At 38.3% G+C, this 17,970-nt stretch overlaps 1 protein-coding gene across 1 annotated transcript in view; it reads right to left on the minus strand.

Moving 5' to 3' along the window:
* The window catches only part of CPA2 (carboxypeptidase A2), a 30,220-nt gene extending 13,108 nt beyond the window's left edge, over positions 1 to 17,112 (minus strand). Inside the window, exons 1-6 of the mRNA XM_072650544.1 lie at positions 17,051 to 17,112; positions 7,000 to 7,081; positions 5,935 to 6,069; positions 5,127 to 5,222; positions 3,987 to 4,088; positions 1,548 to 1,646 (exon numbers count right to left, since the gene is read on the minus strand). Of these exons, the coding sequence (XP_072506645.1) occupies positions 1,548 to 1,646; positions 3,987 to 4,088; positions 5,127 to 5,222; positions 5,935 to 6,069; positions 7,000 to 7,081; positions 17,051 to 17,112 (576 nt within the window). The remainder of the gene's footprint in view (positions 1 to 1,547; positions 1,647 to 3,986; positions 4,089 to 5,126; positions 5,223 to 5,934; positions 6,070 to 6,999; positions 7,082 to 17,050) is intronic.
* Positions 17,113 to 17,970: the final 858 nt, after the last annotated feature.

Consider the following 17,970-nt stretch of genomic DNA (forward strand, 5'->3'; position numbering starts at 1 on the left):
AAATATGTTTAACATGACTGCACATGTATATAACCTAGATCATGTGCAACTTTGTCATCTTGGGAAGGAGGTAGGGGAAAGACAGAGAAAAATTTGTAACTCAAAATCTTATAAAAAATGAATGTTGGAAACTATCTTTACATGTAATTGGAAAAAATAGAATGTTAATTACAATTTAAAAGAATATTTATCATAAAATAGTATCATAAAATAGTTTCTGGCCTGAATTACTTACATATTTACAATTTAATTTAAAAATAGACATCACTTTAGTGACACAGAATGGTATAGTAGGTAAGTGAAAAGTGAAGAAGGCCAAGATTTAAATCCTATCTCTAATACTGTGTGACTAAAGACAGCTCATTTAACCTCTCAGCCTCAGTTTCCCCATCACTAAAATAGAACTAATAATACCTACTTTATAGGGTTGTTGTAAAATGAAATAATGTATGTAAAGTTTTTTTGTAAACCTTAAAGTACTAAATATCACTTATCATTATCATTATCATTATTGGAAGGACCTCAGAAGTTACCTAAAGCATGAGTCCCCTCTATATCCCTGACCAATGGTCATCCAGTCTCGTCTAAAAGACCTCCAGTGACAGGGAACTTACTAGCTACTGAAGCATCCATTCCAAGACTAGCTTCAGTAAGAAATTCTATCAACCCAATGACCAACCATGATTCTGAAGGTCCCATGATGAAAAACATTCTCTCCACCTCCTGACTGAGAGGTAAAAGATTCAGCATACAGATTGAGATGTGTATTTTTCAGATACGTCCAACTTGTTTTGCTTGACTATGTATATTTGTTATAAGAATTTTCTTTTTCTCTTCTTTTTTTAGGGGACAAGAGGCAGGAAAAAAATAGATTTGTTCTTTTTAAAATACATTAAAATAAAATTTAAAAATATGTAGGAAGTTGCTTAATTGAGCCCAAATCTTTCTCCATCCACTCATAAAATTCCATTAATTTATCCTACTTTTGCCCTCTGAGGTCGAGTAGACCTTAGACCTTGGGTGAGTCACTTCACCCTGTTATCCTCTGTTTTTTCACCTGTCAAGTAATTTGGAGGAGGAAATGACAAACCACTCCAGTGTCTTTGTGAAGAAAACTCCAAGTGGGGTTTTCTGAGACAACTGAAAAAAATGAAAAATAGCAACAGAAAATGTTGAGCAAGTCCCAGCAAATTATAGTTTTACCATCTTTAAAATGAGAGGATTGGACTACATGATCTCTAAGGTCCATTCTGGGTCTCACCGTTAATACATTAATAGCCCTTCTCCAGACCTATCTTTCTTAAGACCAAATGACCAGATATGTGCATGGTTTTCGAGGTGTGGGTACAACTCTAATCTGACACATTGTAGAAACAAAAGCAAAAAAGAGATTGTTGAATGGATTATGGACATGTCAGTTCTGATTGCTTTTTTAATGCATGATATGACCATTTATGTTTAAACTAGTATGGCCACTGGTACTATCCATGTGGAGGAGTCAGATGTGAACCTAAAAAAATAAAATCTATAATTTTGGGTGAAATGACCTGATTGGCTGTCCACAGTGCTGTAGCTTGGGTGACCCACTCTCGGGCGTGGATCCCAGCATCTAGCCAGATGGCAGGCTTGTTTCCTCCAGTGCTGAACTGTGAAACAAAAGGTAAAATGTGAGACCTTCCCTATCTCCTTGAATTCTTTTCTTCCTCCTTCCTCCTCTCCCATGACCCCCTTCCCATTCACTTTCTTTCCCCTGGTTCATTTACTTTTTAGAACACAGGATAGAATTTGATTTGAATGTTGAGGTTTCTGACAGTTTTTGACTAATGGTAGGTAATTCTGTTCCCTCTTTTTTGGTTAAAAATGTAGCATTTAGACTATCACCTCACAACTGAGTCTTGGTTTTTAAGAAACCAGAACAGAATAATAAGGGAAATCACAGAATTCACCTCCTTTGAGGTCTTTAAATTATGAAAGCTCCTGTCTTTAGGGGATGATTTATGATGTCCTTCATAAAGACAGTTTGGGATGGGTGGGATAATTCCTGGAGGCCTGGTGCAGATTACGATTTATCATTTAATAGAGTCAGTACCTTTGGGAATTGTATCAGCAGGATCTGGGAGTGGGGATCGGGGGGATGGAAAGGTGAAATATTTGGGTGCTATCAGTTTCCTTTTCTGGCTAGTAATCTAACCACATGTGTTAAGACCCATACCATTCCCACTGTCCCTCACGTTTTAAGATTTGGAATGATCTTCAGCTTTCTAGTCTCCATGATCAAGGCCTATTGTTTCTCCCTAAGGGACTACATTACTGGCTTGAATATATTGATACAACTTCTTAACAGATCTGCCTGTATCTAATTCCGCCTCCCCATTCTTTTTACTCGTCTTTCTTAAGACCACCGAATTGATTATTCTTATGCAAAGAACCAGTCACATGACTCCTCTGCTAAAAAATCTGCCATCCTCTTATCTGTCAAGTGAAATTCCAATATCTTTGCCCGGCATTGAAGGTCACCAACCATCTGACACCACCGTACCTTTCCAGACTTATCTCATTATCACTCCCCTGCACACATTCTGCATTGCAACAAAATCATACTGCTCTCTGCCCCCCTGAATAGGCTCTGTAAGGACCTTAGAAAACTCCCACTCCACTAAACAAATAAGCCCCTGGTAAAGCTCAGATCCCTGGAGTCACCCAGTTGAAGTGAAGAATTCAGTAAAGATCCCTCTTCCCACTACCTGAGAGTTTGAATATCTACTAGTTACCAGTTTCCTAGATGTTCTCCCCAGCAGCAATCCTTGAACTTTGACCTGTACTCCAGGCTCAGGTTCCCCTTTCCCTTTTCCAATATCTGGTCTTGCTTGACCAAAGTAAGAACCTTATAAAAATCCACCAGGCTTTACCAGTTTTGGCATCCCAGTAGGACCATCCTGTTTCCATCTTTCTTGACAGCCACTCAGTATTTTCTCTTAATAAAGCTGAATTGCTTTACTTTCTTAGCCAGTTCTTATCTTGTGTTGTATTCTGTCTTATGAGCCTTGCTGTACCTTGGAATCCTTAACCTCACTTCAACTACATTAAGACACCTCTAGTCAGGAAGACTCATCTTCATGAGTTTAAATCTGTCCTTAGACACTTCCTAGCTGCATGCCCTTGGGCAAGTCATTTAACCCTGTTCACCTCAGTTCCTCATTTATAAAATGAGCAGGAGAAGGAAATGACAAACCACTCCAGTATCTTTGCCAAGAAAACCCCAAACGGGGTCATAAAGAGTCAGACATGACTGAAAAACAACTGAGCAAAGTTCTCCTTTCTCCAAGTCTGTACTCATGCTATCCCCTATGACAGGAACACCTTCCCTCACCATTTTCACCTATTGAATTCCTCCCCAATTTTTAGAGCCCTATTTTAAACTGCCACCTACGTGAAGCCTTCCCTGATCACTCCTCACTCCACCCTAATTCCAAGTGATCTTCCTTCTCATGCCTCACATTAAAAACAAAAATACCAATTTGCAACTCTTTAATATAATACATATTACTATATATTATATAAAACATGAATATATTATAATATAATATAAATATAATACGTAATGTTGCACATTAGTGTTTGTATCTTATTCAATTAATCAAGGAAATCACAATAGTTCCCTATTAAACTGATTCATGAAGGCAGGGGGTGCTGTCTTATACATATTTTGTGTTTTACCTAGTATCTAGTAGAGTGCTCTCTTTCCATAGGACTTATAAATTTTTGTTGAATAAATGGATTAATGAATAGTCATATCTCCCCTAGTAGACGTAGCTTCCTTAAACATAGGGACTGTCGTTTTTCGTCTGTCTCTCCAACTCCTAGCCCATATTTTACCCATCATAGAGACCAATCAATGTTTGTTGAATCTTCATAATACCTCGCTACTGTTTGGAGAGGAATAAGCAACCCACTGCAAATATCCAAACCATTTAAATGCAGGGTACCTTAAGTACATTCATGGGCCGTTTTTCAAAAGAATATCCTATTTGCAGTTTGCTCACTAGATCCGGGTACTGCTCAACAAGGTTATCCATTTCTTGGAAAATCTGAAATTTTAAGAGTACAGATTTGTTAAATCAGCTAGCATTTTACCTGAAGATGATTTTCTCTTTCCCTATCCCATTCCACCAGTGCATTGGTATCAAGAGCAGTTTGGTTAGCTGTACATTTACAGATATTAATGTTTTAATTTGAAATAGTTAATAATGAACCACATACTTCTACTCATGGTTCAAATCCCAACTGAAAAAAATAGAACCATTTTGTAGCAGAAGGAGAAATATATTTCCTTATCTGCATGACAAGAACGCATTTCTATCTTAACCACTCCAACTTTCTAAAATGCCTTCCTTATCACCTTAAACAGAAGAAATTGAACACAATTTTCAGTACAACTATTTCTGTAAAATTTAAGTAATATTCCATAGTATGGTTTTGTCTTTATATCTTTGCCTATGTATCCATCTATGCATCTTTGCACATGGTAAACACTTACTAAATGTTTGTCAAATGAAAATAAATTACATGTTCTTAGTGATAAGTTTTTTCTTCCTATCTCCATATGCTACTTTCCCTCTCTCCCATCCTTATTCTCAGACAGAGCTTCCACATACCTGTTGAGAGCCCCAGAGACAGTTGGCAGATAAAGTCAAAGAAATGAAAGCAGTAGGATAGCCCCAGGTATGCCCCATAGCTACCAGTTTAGTGGTCTGGTCCTTAGCATTTTCCTAATTTGAGGACTCAGATTTTCAGATCTGATGGAAACAAACTATCTGGACGCAAGTGTTCTTAACTTTTTTTGTATCATGGACTTCTTTGGCAGCCTAGTCAAGCCTACAGACTCCTCAGAATGATGTTTTTAAACGGATAAAATAAAACACATGAGATTACAAAGGAAAATAATTATCCTGAAATCAGTATTAAAATACTTTTAAAAAAAGAAAAGAAAAACAAGTTCACGGATGCTAGGTTAAGAGCCCTTGATCTAGAGTTTCAGGGAAGAAGTAGAGGCTGAGAAAGCTGACTCTTGGAATGAGGAAAACTGCCCACTTCTTAAGGTAAACAGCCTAAAATACAAAAATCACCTCTTCCAAGGTATGGTAGGTTCCAAAATTGAAGCTGCCACTTCTTTCTTTGCTTCGATGAAAAAGCATCTCTTCATTCTCTTTGTCCAGCAGAGCCTAGGATATAAATCACTTCCATTTATATTCTGTTTGTGACCAGCCATTGGAATATGAGCAATAATGAAACAAATGGGAACTGGAGAAAATGGACAGAAAACTTAAGCAAAGTAAATGACAACTCAGGCCCCAGCAACCCCTTCTTCCTCTTGTTGTACATGCTGGCTGTGGTGCTACACACTGACCTCAAAGGATGATCAGTATTAAACTACAGAATGTTTCACCAGCAGTTTTCTTGGTTAGAAAAGGCAAGAGTTGGTCAATGGAAGGAGAATTTAAGCTAGCTAAATCACTGTATGTCAGAGACATCCATGGTCAAATAAGTGGTTGGCTTGATAAAGAACTATGCCTCTGTTGAAAGAGCAAGGGGATTTTGTCTCAACCTCCACAAATCAAAATTGATTCATTTTGTAGCAAAGGGGAAGCAGGTAGTGCTGAAAAAACCTGAGGCCTTCATATAAATAGACCTGTGGTCATAGCTCCTTAGCTCTATGCAAACCCCTCATTATCTACAGATTTCACTCATAAGAAGATGGAAGGGAGGTTCCCACCTTCCATGGGGTGGCTCTACCCTCTGAAAAGGGGTCAATTAGTTGATTTCAGAACCAAGTGGGAACTACAGAAGGATAAAAGAGAATTATGAGAATGACTTTATGATGAGTTCATTTTAACCAGATAAGGTTGGAGGAGGAAAGATCTTTGGGGTACTCACCTGCACATCTTCAATCATGATGGAATAAGGAATGTCATGGGACTCCAAGAAAATTTTGACTCCCTGCAGTCTGGAAAAGGGAATCCGGACATGTACCTTCTCCCCTACAGTGCTGAGGGGCCTCCAGAAATCAAGCTAAAAGGGAAAGAACAAAACCAAACTGGTACAATCATTCCAGGGCAATGGGCCTATTTTCACTTCACCTCATTTTGATAATCCCTTTGGTAATGCTATAATATTGCCATGAGCACTCTGAATACTAAGTCATCAGCTTACTGATCCATTATTAAAAACTCTATGGTTCTTAATAATGATTGAACTTTATATGAACTGAATAAAAAAGATAATTCAAAACTTGCAGCTGTACATCATAATAAAGTTCATCTGTTAGAATGGAATAATATGTTACTAATTTGTAAGTAATACCTAGTCAATTTTCAGAGGTTTTAGCTTTTCAAAATACCATCAGAGCTAACTGTCTTCTACTGTTAGCCCCATAATAACCCTTTGAAATAGGAAAACCAGGTATGATTAACCTCATTTTTTCAGACTGGACTTGTGAAGTTCTCTCTAACAATGTAAACTGACACCTGTTCTGCAATTTATAGTCCTACAAAGTGACATGGAGCACTGAGAGGCTATGGGACTTGACCAGGGCCACAGTCAGTGCATGTCAGAGGCAGTCACTATCCCCATGGTGCCTTGCATACCTGTATTACAGCAGGGGAAGGGAGGCCCAGAAACACAAGTGAATTGCCCAAAATCACATAGCTTATTAGAGGAAGAGCTAGGAATAGAACTTAAGACTCTTAAATCACAATTTCATATACTTTCAACTAAAGCCTGAATTTTAAAGCACTGAATGGGGAATTAATGTGGTGGAATGGAGGCGGGTGTTAGAGGGGTTGGAGTAAGTGACTTCTAGGATCCTTTCTAGTGCTAAGTCCATGCTAATGCTCTGTTATATTTGACCAGATGTATTTCCAGAAAGAGAATCCCAATCACCCTTTCTTAACTCCACATAAAATTCACTTTGATAAACATGGATCCCACCAGAATAGGTACCTGAAAGTGAGTTTCTGTTTCCAGTTGCCTTAGGTTTTTAATTTCATCTTCATTCCTTGGTGTGATCTCAAGAACCTGGTCTCTGGAGAAGACAGAAGCCCCAAGTAGGCTTTAGACACATATTGCTCCCCGTGGTTCCTTTTTCTTGTCATTCCTCAGTAGGATAAGTTTAAGGTTACAGATCAATAATTTGATTGACAATAAACAGAGAAGAAATAATGTGGTGGAAAACCTATGGAATGACTTGGTTCTATTTCTCTATTGGGTCGTTTTGGCCATGAGATTTACAAATATGTTGTCTAGATATTTTTTAAATTAGAACTCTGAAGAAACTCACAGCTATAGTCAATCTTCAACATTCATGCATTTAACTTTCAAGACTGCAAGCATTAGTGTGATTTTATTAGTAACCTCATTTTCACTTTCACATGGGCAACCATACATGTTCCCAGCCATGTGCAATGGAGAAAAAAACAAGAAGAGCAATGCATGCCAGTCTGTGGAGCAGCTGGTAGCCTACCAAGCCTTGATCACCCCACTGTTGTAAAGAACTCCTCATCATTCACTGCAAATTTTCATTGTTTGTCTTTAAAATTCAAGTTTTACATTGCACTTGTGCCCCACACATAGTGCAAGTCCTTTGGGCTCTAAGCCCAATTGTACAAAGTCAATGATGCAGCTCAGTGAGAAAATAAAGGTGTTAAATAAACTTCCTGCAGGAAAGTTTCCAGGTGCTGTCAGTACAAGTTTGGTGTTAATGAATCAATGATTTGTTATACCAGTACAATACCCCCATACTATCATCTGACACAGTAGAAGGTATAATTCAGAATAAAAGAAGTTTTAGTTTTAAGAATTTTATTTGCTGAACAGTATTTAATAGTACTGTAGATTTCATTTGTTGTGAAGAGTGAATATTGTCTGAAATCATTTTTTTTGAGATATTAGCACAAAGAGATAGAGGAGAAAGAAATGGCACACCACTACAATATCTATGCCAAGAAAGCCCCAAATGGGGTCACAAAGAGTGAGACACAGCAAAAATGCCACAAAAGATCACAGAAATCTAGGGAATTACTAGAAAGAAAAAAATGTTTTGCATGCTACCAATTTTATTTTTGCGAATGTCGTTTTGTGGGTTGTTTCATGGTTACTGTGTTAGGAAAAGTGCATGTTATCAAAATTAATGTTTTGTTATAAAGAATTGTATGCAGAAAATTGTATTTTCAGCATCCTCCAGTGAAATATTACAGTTTTTTGATGATTACAGGATCCTCACCTCCTATTTCCCATAGGTTCAACATATCAACATTTGTATTTTTTACTTTTGCCTGTTTTCAAAGAAAGTTAAAGTTGAAAGTTGAGGATTGACTGTATATGAAGTCTGCCTTATCAATTCTCAGATGAAAGTCTAAAGATCAGAAAATCTCCCAAATTAGAGTAAATTTATCTGCCAGGTACAATGGTTCTCAACAGTACAGTGACACCTGACCATCAGCAAACCTGCCCCCTGTTTCCCATACCCCAAGCATGGACAAAAAAAATAAAATAAAATAAAGGTGTGAGAGGTTTCTGTCAATTGAATAGCCGCTCAAATAGCAAGTGGTTGGTAAATCTCTTCTATGTTCTATGTAGAAAAATCCAGGACAATCTATAACGATCAGCCCATATGTCAAGAAAGCTGGCAAACTACTCCTGGGAGAGGGGGAGCATTCAGAGTGTAAAGCACATTCTCACTTGAGCTTCTCAGTATTAATTTGTATTTATTTCGCACATATTTCATAATTACTTGTCTGTATGTGTGTTGTTTTCCCTAGTAAAATACCAGCTTCTCGAGAGCAGGTATGGCTTTGAGTTTGTATTCCTAACACCTAACAGAGAGACCTGCTTACCCAAGCCAGTGCGAGAAAAGCACTTAATAATGAATTGAGTAGAACTGAACTAATGAGCCACAGTTGTAGGGAGTAATAACTTGGACAAAGTTCCAGCAAAGGAGACAGAGGAGTGGTTGGACAAACAGGAGGAGAACCAGGAGACAGGACTGTCACGAAAACCCAGAGAGAAGAAAGTATCAAGGAGAAGAAGGTGATTAAAAACTGAATGAAGAAAGTTCAAGAAGAATAAGATTAAGGAAAAAAGGCCATTAGATTTAGCAGTTTAAAGGTCCTTGGTGACTTTGGACAGAGCAGTCTCAGTTGAATGATGAGATTTGGAAACCAGACTCCAAGTTAAAATTGTAAAGTGCTTGGCACATAGTATGTTAGTTATTATTATTATCTATTATAGCTTGCCAGGGGGATGAACTGATAAAGTGAGGATTTTTTGAGGATGGGGAAGTCAGGTATAACCAGGTAAAATGATTATCAAGGGTAGCCTTGTTAATGAAAAGAAATCACAGAACATGTGACCTGAGGGTATTTGGAAAGGGGGAGGTTGATAATGCTACTGTATTGCCTCGGTAAAGATGGTACTGTCTTTAGATGGGCTGCCCCCATGAAACAGTATCAAGCCACTTGGGCAAGGAATGGGAAGACTAAGGTAGAGCCTTAGCTCTAGTAGAATTGCTTGATTGAGAAGAATGCTGAATTCATCCCTCTACTTCAGAGTGATGTTGAGTACTTCTTAACTATGTGACTTGTAGGTAACTCACTCTTCCTCTCTTAACAGCCTGCTGGCTGTTGGGAAGAAAGCCCTTTGTAAACTTTAAAGGGCTAGATAAATGTTCACCTATTAATAATTAATTATTATTGATTTTGTTAGGGCCAGCAGCAAATATTCCACTAGGGGTTTGTTTGTTCTCAATACCAGCCTATCTGTGTTCACTTTCCTACCTAGAATGTTGACTAACTAGAATGTCTTTAAAATTCACCTTCTCTAAGTAACCTTCATTTTTACAGATGAGAAAACTGAGTTTTAGGAAGGTGGTATAGTAATTTGCCCAAGGTCACATAGGTAGCTTAGTATCAGAGTCAGGATGTGAACACAGGTCTTCCACCTCCAAGAGCTAGGCATAGAATTATACTGAGCTCTCTCCACTTTTTTTACCCAATCCCTCTTGAGACTAAGCTAATAATGATGATAATAATATTGTATTACTTGCTATCTGCTATGCACTATTCTAAACACTTTACAATTATTGTCTCATTTGTTTCTCACAGCAACCCTGGAAGGTAGGCACTATGATTATCCCCATTTTACAGATGGGGAAATCAAGGCAAACAGTGGTTAAGTGGCTTGCCCAAGGTCACACAACTAGCAAATGTCTGAGGTCTGATTTGAACTCAAGGCTTCCTCTCTCCAGTCCTCATGCTCTATCTGTTGCATACATTTAACTACCATTTAGCACCTTGGGTTGATTTATCAGTAAAACCTCATGACTATGAAATAGAGAAAACTAATCCAACCCACCCAGGTGGGGATCAAATCCAGGACCTGACATCATTAGCCCTATATGCTAATCAAATTAATTCATCTGCCAACCTCCCTGCATTATTCATTCTCCCTAACTTGTGGCTGGTGCCACCTTCCCCATCTTTCATTCCATATCCCTTTACAATTCTCTGTTGGCTTTTACATTTACAAATATTACACTTCTTCATGTGTGGAGTATATCCCTAACTCTAAGTTGTGGGAAGATAAGTATGATAACTCTCAGACCTCTTTCTTTAAAAACATATTTGTTTGCCTTTTAAGGTGTTATTGATAACTTTTTAGGAAAAAAAAGTTATTTTCCAATTGAACCTTCAAACCTTTGAATCCTCTCTTGTTGGAAAGAAAAGCTGTTAAGCAAAACTAGCTGACCTTGGATGGCATCAGATAGTATCTGTCACTCTCTACACTGTTGATCCCTCATCTCTCTCCTGAGAGATATTTCAGGCCTTTTCTATCCCAGCCCCGCCCCCACCAGTTACCCTAAATATTAATATCCAGTGGGTTACAATACTGCTATTCATATTATGTAATCATTGTTGTGGAACCTAGAGATATCAAGGGGAATTTGTCACATTTGTTAGGTCTTTTCATTTGCCAAAGCACTTCCAGTTGTCTATCATTTCCCTTTATTCTTAGGACATTCTCATGAAATTTTGTTGTTCAGTCATTTTTCAGTCATTTCTGACTTTTTGTGACCCCACTTGGGGCTTTCTTGGCAAAGGTACCGGAGTGGTTTGCCATTTCCTTCTCCAGTTCATTTTATAGATGAGGAAGCAGAGACAGAGTTAAGCGACTTGCCCAGGGTCACACAGCTAGTAAGCATCTGGGGTCAGATTTGAACTCATGAAGATGAGTATTTGTGACTCCAAGCTCAGTATTCTATCCACTGTGCCACCCAGCTGCCCCTATCTCATGAGATAGGTATAGTAAATAAAGGAAATATGAAGAACAATGTTTCCTGGAAGTGGGGAGAGAGAGTCTGAAAGTAAGGAAAATGGCAAAGGAAGAGAAGGTGAGAGTGTAATCATTGATTACTCTTCCTAATTCACCATTTTATCTAGAATGGGTTCCCATTTTTATAGTCACAAAGTGATAAGAATTTTTATTTTCATGAATTCAATAATTCATTTCAGCAGACACATATTTGGGAACAACTGTATTCAAGGTACTGGCTAGGTATTATAAGAGGTATTGTTGGAGACACAAAGATACAGAGAGATCCCAATTTGTATGAATATTGAATACTGTGAAGGCACCTAGCTAGACCATATGAAATTCAAATCCAGCCTCAGAAACTTATTAGCTGTGTGACCCTAGACAAATCACTTAACCTCTGTCTGTCTGTTTTCTCAACTGTAAAATGGGGATAATAATACCACCTCCCTTCTGGGGGTTGTTGTGAGAATCAAAAAGATGTTTGTAAAAGCATACAGCACAGTGCCTGGCACATAGTAAGTGCTTAATAAATGACTGTGTCCTTCATTCTTCCTTCCATCAAATGATCCCATGGATGCTAATTCCCACCATTCACAGTTATAATTATGTAAAATACATAGCATGAATTCAAAAAATGCAACCATTTCTCAGGACTCATTATTCAAACTAATGGGACCTAGCGGTAATAAGACCTTGCCCTCCACAAGTTAGCAACCTAGTAGAGAACATAAGAGCCACAAACGAATAATATATTAACAACTATAAAATAGAAACATAAGTGAACAGAAAAAAAATTAGTTATAGTGGAAGTATAAGAAGGGAGAGATGCATTTGGAGTCAGAAGAGCTCAAATCAGAAGCCTCAACACTGCCATGTATTTGTTGTGGAGGGTTAGGTAAGTCATTTCCCCTTTCTGAGGATCAGTTTCCTGTAAATGAAGGGATTAGGTTAAATAACTGGTTAGGAAACCTTCATGGAGGAAGATTTAGGCTTTGAAGGATGGGTAGGATTTTAATAGAGATTCTGGAGTGGGGGGGGGGACGGACATTCTAAGCATAAAGGCACAGGAAAAGGTAGGAGGAAAGTAAGGCATAATGTGAAGTAATTTTAGATTTAAAAACAAACAACACCTTATAAATTCAAGTACAAGGTGAGGGAGATGTGGCTAAAGAGCAGTTTTTCTGAAAAAGAACTGGGGTTTTCAATGGACCACAAGCCCAATAGAAGTCACCAATATGAGATGGTAGCCCAGAAAGCTGATGAGATCTTACACTACATTAAGCCTAGCATTCAGGACTAGAAAGGTGACAGTCCTGCTCTTCTCCACCTCCCTCAGACCAAGTTGGGAATATTGGGCTCAATTCAAGGTGCCACATTTTAGAAAAGACAATAGTAGGCTAGAAAGTAAACCAAGGAAGTCAACCAGAAGGGTCAGGGACTTCCAGGAACTAAGGATGTGTAACCAAAAGACAGGGGGACACAATAGCTATCTTCAAGTATTTGAAAGACACTTATGTGGGAAAAAAAATCAATATTTGTTGTGATCTAACCAGACAGTACCAAAAGTTGGAAGTTTCAAAGAGGCAAATTGAGGACTGATTTGTGGAAAAACTTCCTAATAACAATGAGAATGACCTGGAAGTGGAAGGCTACCTTGTGAAGTGATTCAGTCTCTATCACTTGGACTCCTCAGGCAAAAATTGTATGAAATTTGTAGGGTATGTTTTAGAAGGGAAACTTGCCCTGGTCAAGATTGGTCTGGATCAGGGGTGGGGGGAACCTGCAGCCTCAAGGCCACAGGTGCCTCTCTAAGTCCTGAAATATGGCTGTTTGAATCAATCAGAGTCATACTTCAGGAGTCAGAGGGCCATACGTGGCCTGGAGATCATAGGTTCCCCACATTTGGTCTGTCTGGCCTCTGATTCTGTGATTCAGATTGTGATCCACTAGGAAAAGTTATGTGGGAGATGGGAGGCACAGGAGGTTAGGACAAGAGAGAGGAAACTTCATTATTTTGCTTATTTATATTTCTCTTTCTTAATTCTTTTATACTTTTCCTCCTTTTTTCTACCACCCCATTCATTACTCCAGTATCTGGACCACCTCACTTTATTTTGAGAGAAAGACAGCTATTTGGTAGTTTCAGATATTAACCTTTCCATGAAAGTAGGCATAAGGGCAGGATTTGTGATTTCATTGGTGTAGGGAACTCTAAAGTGAGGGAATTCCCTCTACCAATGTTGGTTTCTTTAACTTGGAGTCTCAGAGAGTTGCCTGGAACACTAAGAAGTTACGTGGCATGCCCAAGGTTCTATGATCAGCATGTGTCAGAGACAGAAGTAGAACTAAGGCACTCCAGCACCAAGGCCAGATCTATCTACTAATATAGTTTCTAATATAGTACCGATAATATAGTTTCTAAAAAGATGCTCATGTTTACAGTCATACTACAAAAAGGCAGACTGAGCCTAAGCTGACTCTTAGCTAACAAAAACCTAAAAACAATTGAAAGTAATACTTACCCAATGAATGTTTCCTGGCAGAATATATACCCAATTAGAACACCAAAGAACAGGATAGACTTCATGGTCAAAGATTTTCCCAAGGTCCAACACCCACCACCAGATCTTTATTTATAGGGATTGTGGCTAGAACTTTGGTCCTCTCAGGACATAAGTAAATTCCCACATGGAAGAATTCCCACCAGTTTCAAGAACTCTCAAGGGAACAGTCAGACACACCTGCCATATTTTTACCAATCAATATAGTTTCCATTTAAATGATAAGGTAAAAATAGCCATTAAGCTTTGGGGTTTTTTTTGTTTTTTGTTTTTTTTAGAGATATGAGCTTTTAAAAATCTCTTTGGGAAAGAAAATATAGTTGCCAGAGTCTATGAAAGACACAAAACCTATTTCTAGGTGGTGTATAAAAGTGACACCTAGGCTTTGCCCAGTGATAGGTAACATTTATAATCCTAGGAAGTGAAGTCCTTTCCAGGCCTGCAACACAATGACCAAGAGCTATCCAAGGACATAACCTGCCATACACAGTAACAGCCACAGTGTGCAAGGACTGTTTCTGATAGACTTAGCACTTCCCAGCAATGCGAGGACCTAAAACGTTCCCAAAGGACTCGAGGCAAAATACTATCCACATCCAGAGAAAGATCTATAGAATCAGAATGCAGAACGAAGCAGACTATTTTCTCTTGTGTTATGTTTTGGTTTGGTTTTTCTAATGGTTTCTCCCATTTTTTAAATTCTTCTATGCAACATGACTAATGTGAAAATGTGTTTAATAAGAATGTAAGTGTAGGACCCATATAAGATTCCATGCCATCTTGGGGGTGGGGGGGAATTTAAAACTTATGGAAGTGATGAGTTTTTAAAAATTAAACGATTTTATTTGTTTGCAGTGTTCAACAATCACTTCCATATATCTTAGATTTTTTCCCCTCCCTCCCCATTCCCTCCTTGAGATAGCATACAATTTTATATAGGTTCTACATGTACATTCCTATTAAATACATGTTGCAAAGAAGAATTAAAATGAATGGGAGAAACCATAAAACAAAACAAAGCATAATACAAAAGAAAATGGTCTGTTTCTATCTGCGATCCAATTCTATAGTTCTTTCTTTGGATGTGGAAAGCATTTTGCCTCAAGAGTCCATCAGAAATTTTTTAAGTCCATGCATTGCAATGAAGTACTAAATCTACCAGAAAAATTCCTTGCACACTGTGGTTGTTGCTGTGTACAAAGTTCTCTTGGTTCTGCTCCTTTCATTCAGCATCAGTTCATGTAAGTGGAAGTGATTATTGAAAACTGAAAACAAATTAAATTTTTTTTAAAAAAAGAGCATAATCTACCATACTCCATCAGCTTATTTGTTTCTTAAATTGTTTAAAATAAAGTAGATCCAAAAGGACCATAGGATCATCTTACAAATGAGGAAACAGACCCAGAAGGGTTGAGTAACATACCCAAAGTCACATAGATTGGTTCATATATGGTGGGGTTCCACAATGAGGTTTTCCATTCATTTCTCTTTTCTAAAGCAGTCTTAACAAGAAGATTCATTCCCATCCTTTTCAGTTTGTGCCTCTAAAACAGTGGTATCAGACTCAATCAGAAACAGGGACCACCAACCCATCCATGAGATTGCTGCCACTACACATTAACTTGGAAAACCATATATTAACATTATCTTATGTTTTATTGTATTTTTATTTTGTTTGGTATTTTGCAGTTATATTTTAATCTGGTTTGGGACACACTGGGGAGTGTTGTGGCTCACATGGAGCCCGTGGACTATATGTTTGACACCCCTGCTCTAAAATAATATTCCCACCTGGCTCCCAGCTTAAAATTCCTGGCATACTAGACCTCTGCTTTTCATTAAACAGTGAAAGAATGCTCTTAGTGGTTTGGGAAATCATGTTTTATAGGACTTTATTTACACAAAATGGGGGGGGGGACAGAAATACTGAATCTGTGATTTCATTGGCATAGGAAATTCTCAGTAAGAAAACTCCCTCCACCAATGAAGGTCAGCACTTTCTCTAACTTAATGTCTAAGGAGATGGTTACTTGCTTGGGTCCTCCAAGAAGTGTATCAGGGGTGGAAGTTGAGCTCAACTCTTCCTACTGGAGGCTGACACTATCCACTAGGCAACATTGCCCCTCATACAAATCTCCTATGTAACCAGCCCTAACAAACATGCCTTTAAATGTGAAATTATAAGGGTTGGGACTAGATTTATCCTTTTATTAGTATGGAGAATTCCCAGCTGAGGAAGTTCTCTGCATCAATGCCAAAGTATACCTTTTCTGCAATGTGTGGTCTTAAAAGAGTTGCCGGAGTACCGAGATGAAGTGATTTGGCCAGGTTCATACAGCCCCGATAGGTCAGAGGGTAATCTTGGCTTCTAGGTCAGCTCTCTTTCCACTTCTCAGTGCTGCCTTTGCAACAACTAATAAGCAAGAAAAATATCACCTCTCTCTGTCTAGCTAACTCTTTGTCTGCAGACATGATGAATTTTTTTGCCAAGTTTCCTAAGTACTTACTGGATGAAGAAAGAATGATTTAATGGATCCTATTTAGGACATTGCATATATGACCTATATAAAATTGCTCATTGTCTTAGGGAGGAGGGAGAGGAGAGAGAGAAGAAGAAAATTTGAAAGTAAAAATTCATTTTAAAAAATGAATGTTAAAAAATTGTCTTTATATGTAATTGGAAAAAAAGATACTATTGAAAGAAAAAAAATTGCTTATTTAACTAACTTTATCTCTTGGGGGGGGGCAATAAATACAAGTAAATGAGCATTAGCCTAAAAACTAGGAATGTTGGCCTTCACTGGATCAATCAGTCAATCACCAAGCTTTATTTAGAACCTAGTGGATGAACTGCATGTGAAGCGCTGTGAAGGATTTTTAAGTAAGGGAAAGTCTCTTTGGGCTCCAGACCTGTGTTTCCAGTTGCCAAGGGGACCTTTCCACTTGAATGCCTTACTGACATTTGAAGCTTAACATTCTGGCTATTACTTATTATCTGTGTGATCTCAGACAAGTCATTTTTCTTGCTCTGCACCTTAGTTTTCTCATTTTTAAAATAAATTGTACTTGATAATCACCAAGGTCCTTTCCAATTCTAAAGCCTTTGTCCAAAACTGACTCACCCTGTTTTCCTCCAAATCTCTTCCTTCTCTGGCTTCCTTATTTCTGTTGCTGGATTCATCATTCTCCCAGGGTTGTCTGTGTTCAGTTATCTTGGGCTCCTTCTTCTTCCCCCCTCCTCTACAACCAGTCGGTTGCCAAGTATTATCATTTGTGCCTCAGCAATGTCTCCCCCATTATTCTGTAACTTTCCATTACCATTGCTGCTACTCTGGTACAGGCTCTCATTCCTTCTTGCCTCAACTACTGAAATAGGTCCCTAGCCTGTCTTCCCACCTAGAGTCTTTTGCCCAATAAACTGGACAATATATGTAAAGAAATACGCAAACCTTCAGGCATAACATAAATGTTAGCTGTCATCAGTATTGCTACTGTTATTATTCTAATACATTCCATTTACATATGCCAGATTCATCTTCCCAATATCAATCCCAATTCATTTCATTTATCTGCTCAGAAACTTACATTGGTGCCCCATTGCTGTGTGCCTCTAGTACCCCATCCCGCCTCTACTCCCCTTCTCTCCACTCACACAGCCTCTACCCTTTTCTTCTCCTTTTGAAGGCCCTACTGCCCCTCATCTGGCCTATTAAAATAAACCCCTAATTTCTCTTCCTGACTTCGGTGTCTTCTCTTTCCAATCCACCCTCCCACAACACAATTGTCAAACTTACATTCCTAAAACACAGATCTAATTGTCCCCTTTCTACTCAAAAATCTTCAGTGGTTCCCTAGAATAAAGTCCCAAATCAGCCATTTAAAGCTTTTCACAATCTGACTTCTACTTTTCTAGTCATTTCATACTTGCTTTCACTCACTCTCCATTCCGGTCAAACTGACCTGTACAAAACATATTGTTTTGTAGGCAGGTAGGTGGTACATTGGATAGAGTGCCAGGCCTGGAGTCAGGAAGGCGTGAATT

This window comes from Notamacropus eugenii, chromosome 3 (assembly GCF_028372415.1).
Source record: "Notamacropus eugenii isolate mMacEug1 chromosome 3, mMacEug1.pri_v2, whole genome shotgun sequence".
Taxonomy (NCBI): Eukaryota; Metazoa; Chordata; class Mammalia; order Diprotodontia; family Macropodidae; genus Notamacropus; species Notamacropus eugenii.